Here is a 2,402-nt window from a genome sequence, read left to right on the forward strand (position 1 = left end):
TTGGCTGCGGATCGGATCTGTGTGCTGCAGATCTATGTTCCCCCTCACTCACTCTCCAGGCAGTTTATCACGGCTCACACTGCTGCACTTCAACACACACACTGTGTTACAGTGCATGCACACACAGCTTCATCTCTGGAAGCCAATCACAAAAATAACCGAAGATGGGAAAAATTAACGGATGCATCAAATGCCTCTTCATCTTCTTCAATGTGCTGTTTGCAGTGAGTAGAAACACTTTTCTGATCATTTCTGAGTTGATTTTCTACTTTAGTTTGCTTTGGGGTTTTTTTCCTCCATTTTCTCAATAGTTCAAGTTGTGTAGTTGTGTTTGGAGCAAAAAGATGAAGAACAGGAGGATGAATCCATCCAAAAAGAAGCTACATACTTAATAATCCAGTTTTTTCTTTTTCATAAAAGTTCATTTTAAATGTTCTAAAAAATAAGATGGTGTGTTATCTAGGTTGGAAAAAACGAAAAAGGACGTGTGAAGTTTATTATTATTATTTTTCCGATTTTAAAACTAAAAGTCTGAAAAAAAGCACATTTTTTAGAATAAAAATTTTAAAAACAACTTTTCTTGGTTTTTAACTCCTAAAATAAGTATATAAAAAAAACAGACATGTGTTCATAACAATATATTTAAAATGACCCTACAAAGTGTCGATTAAATCGATAGTAAAGTGGTCACACATCACTTAAAAGGGTGTAGAGTCTGGGCGCCGTGAGTGGAAAGCAACACACACACACACACACACACACACACACACACACACACACACACACACACCACTTGTTTTTGTCTCTTTTTCGGTGGAGGGACTTAATTCCCCCAAAGATCAATTTCAAAGAACGAAAATTCCCGAAGAGACCCTTTTCCCCAATCAGTGAACACTCACTTCCAGTAAATGAGAGGCCAAAAAAAAAAAAAAAAAAGTGAAAGGAAGGAAAGAGAGGGAAAGAGAGGGAAAGCCAGAGACATCTCTGCAGCAGAGAGGGGAGTCATGTTTCAGTCTGCCCCCCCCCCCTGATGAAGTTACATTCCTTTCTCCTACACAGGCGTGTTTTCAGCTTCCAGTGCTGATGAAAAAAAATAAAAAAGGCATTTAGAGGAGGGGGAGGCGGAGAAGGATGTTTACAGTTTGAGGGGCCCTTTTTTCAAGGAAAGCTATTCGAACAAAACAGCAGAAAAAAACGTAACTTTTTGAAAAAAACAAACATCTTTTGAATAAGACTGAAATGTAGTTTAAGACACACAAAAAAAGCCGAATGACCTTAAAATGCAACTTTTTTTTAAATGAAAAAAAAAGTTGATTTTTCTTTTTTCTTCATGCCCCTCGCGCCCACTTTCCTTCATTTCCCGACCCACACAAGCTTCAATATTGACTTTCTCCCTTCAGTTACTGCATTATTATAATTATTATTATTGTTATTATTGTTTTCATTTCTGCAGATTTCACAATATAATTTAATTATTGTGTTTTTTTTCAGTTGAAATGACATAAATTACATTAGATTAAGATGAGATACCTGAATACATTGCATAAAGTATAACGGCATATGACAACATATGAAAACAATACATGCATAACTGTTTTGCAGGAGGTCCAATTGGCAGAGAAAGGGTTTAGAGCTCTAACTCCCTCTAGTGTCTCAGTGTCAGAACAACAGAAACCTCCAGAAGTCCAGAGCATCAGTAGGTTTAAGGTGTAATAGTTTATTTGAACATGTAAAAAAAAAACATTAAAATGAAAAGATTTATATACATGCATCAATGCCTGCATGTGTAATTAAAATGACGGATAAATGAGGCCATGTACTTCTCAGCACAGTCTTCCAACATTGAAAGTCATTTATTAAACATGTACGGAAGAAGATTAGGGCCAAATGTGGAACAGATGTTTGAGTTCTGAGGAAAAAAAAGTCTGAATTTGGACTTTAAACTCAGAACTCAAATACATTTTTTTTCAAATGTGGCCCTAATCTTCTTCCGTACTAATGTCACTAATGTCTTGAAATTAGGAAACTACTGAGATAATAACCACCGTTTTAACGTGGTGAAAAAACTCACATTATTATGGTTTTGGTGGTTTTAAGCCCTCAAATCTATGGAATGCCGTTTTATTCAATATTAAATCAAATTGCTCTGAGACCAGAAAACTGTTTCAGATAGATAGTGAAAAGAACAAAAACATATGATATAATTAAATTAAAATGTTGTGTTGTTGTGTTAATTGTTGTAAAAGTATATCTTATTGCATGCTAAATATGTGTCAACAATAGTTTATAATCCTCTCTAAAAATGAGAAAATACTTCTGATAACTCATCTAGAACTTGACGGGGCGGTTGCATCAATTCATCCAATCAATGAGATTTAGGGGGGCCACCCAATGGGGGGGGG

At 35.6% G+C, this 2,402-nt stretch overlaps 1 protein-coding gene across 1 annotated transcript in view; it reads left to right on the forward strand.

Annotated features, from left to right (window-relative positions):
• LOC116673119 (23 kDa integral membrane protein) overlaps positions 1-2,402 on the forward strand; it is a 14,206-nt gene continuing 11,804 nt past the window's right edge. The window contains exon 1 of the mRNA XM_032505271.1: positions 1-224. Within this exon, the coding sequence (XP_032361162.1) occupies positions 165-224 (60 nt within the window). The 5' untranslated portion in view covers positions 1-164. The remainder of the gene's footprint in view (positions 225-2,402) is intronic.

The sequence above is a fragment of the Etheostoma spectabile genome, chromosome 23 (assembly GCF_008692095.1).
Source record: "Etheostoma spectabile isolate EspeVRDwgs_2016 chromosome 23, UIUC_Espe_1.0, whole genome shotgun sequence".
Classification (NCBI taxonomy): Eukaryota; Metazoa; Chordata; class Actinopteri; order Perciformes; family Percidae; genus Etheostoma; species Etheostoma spectabile.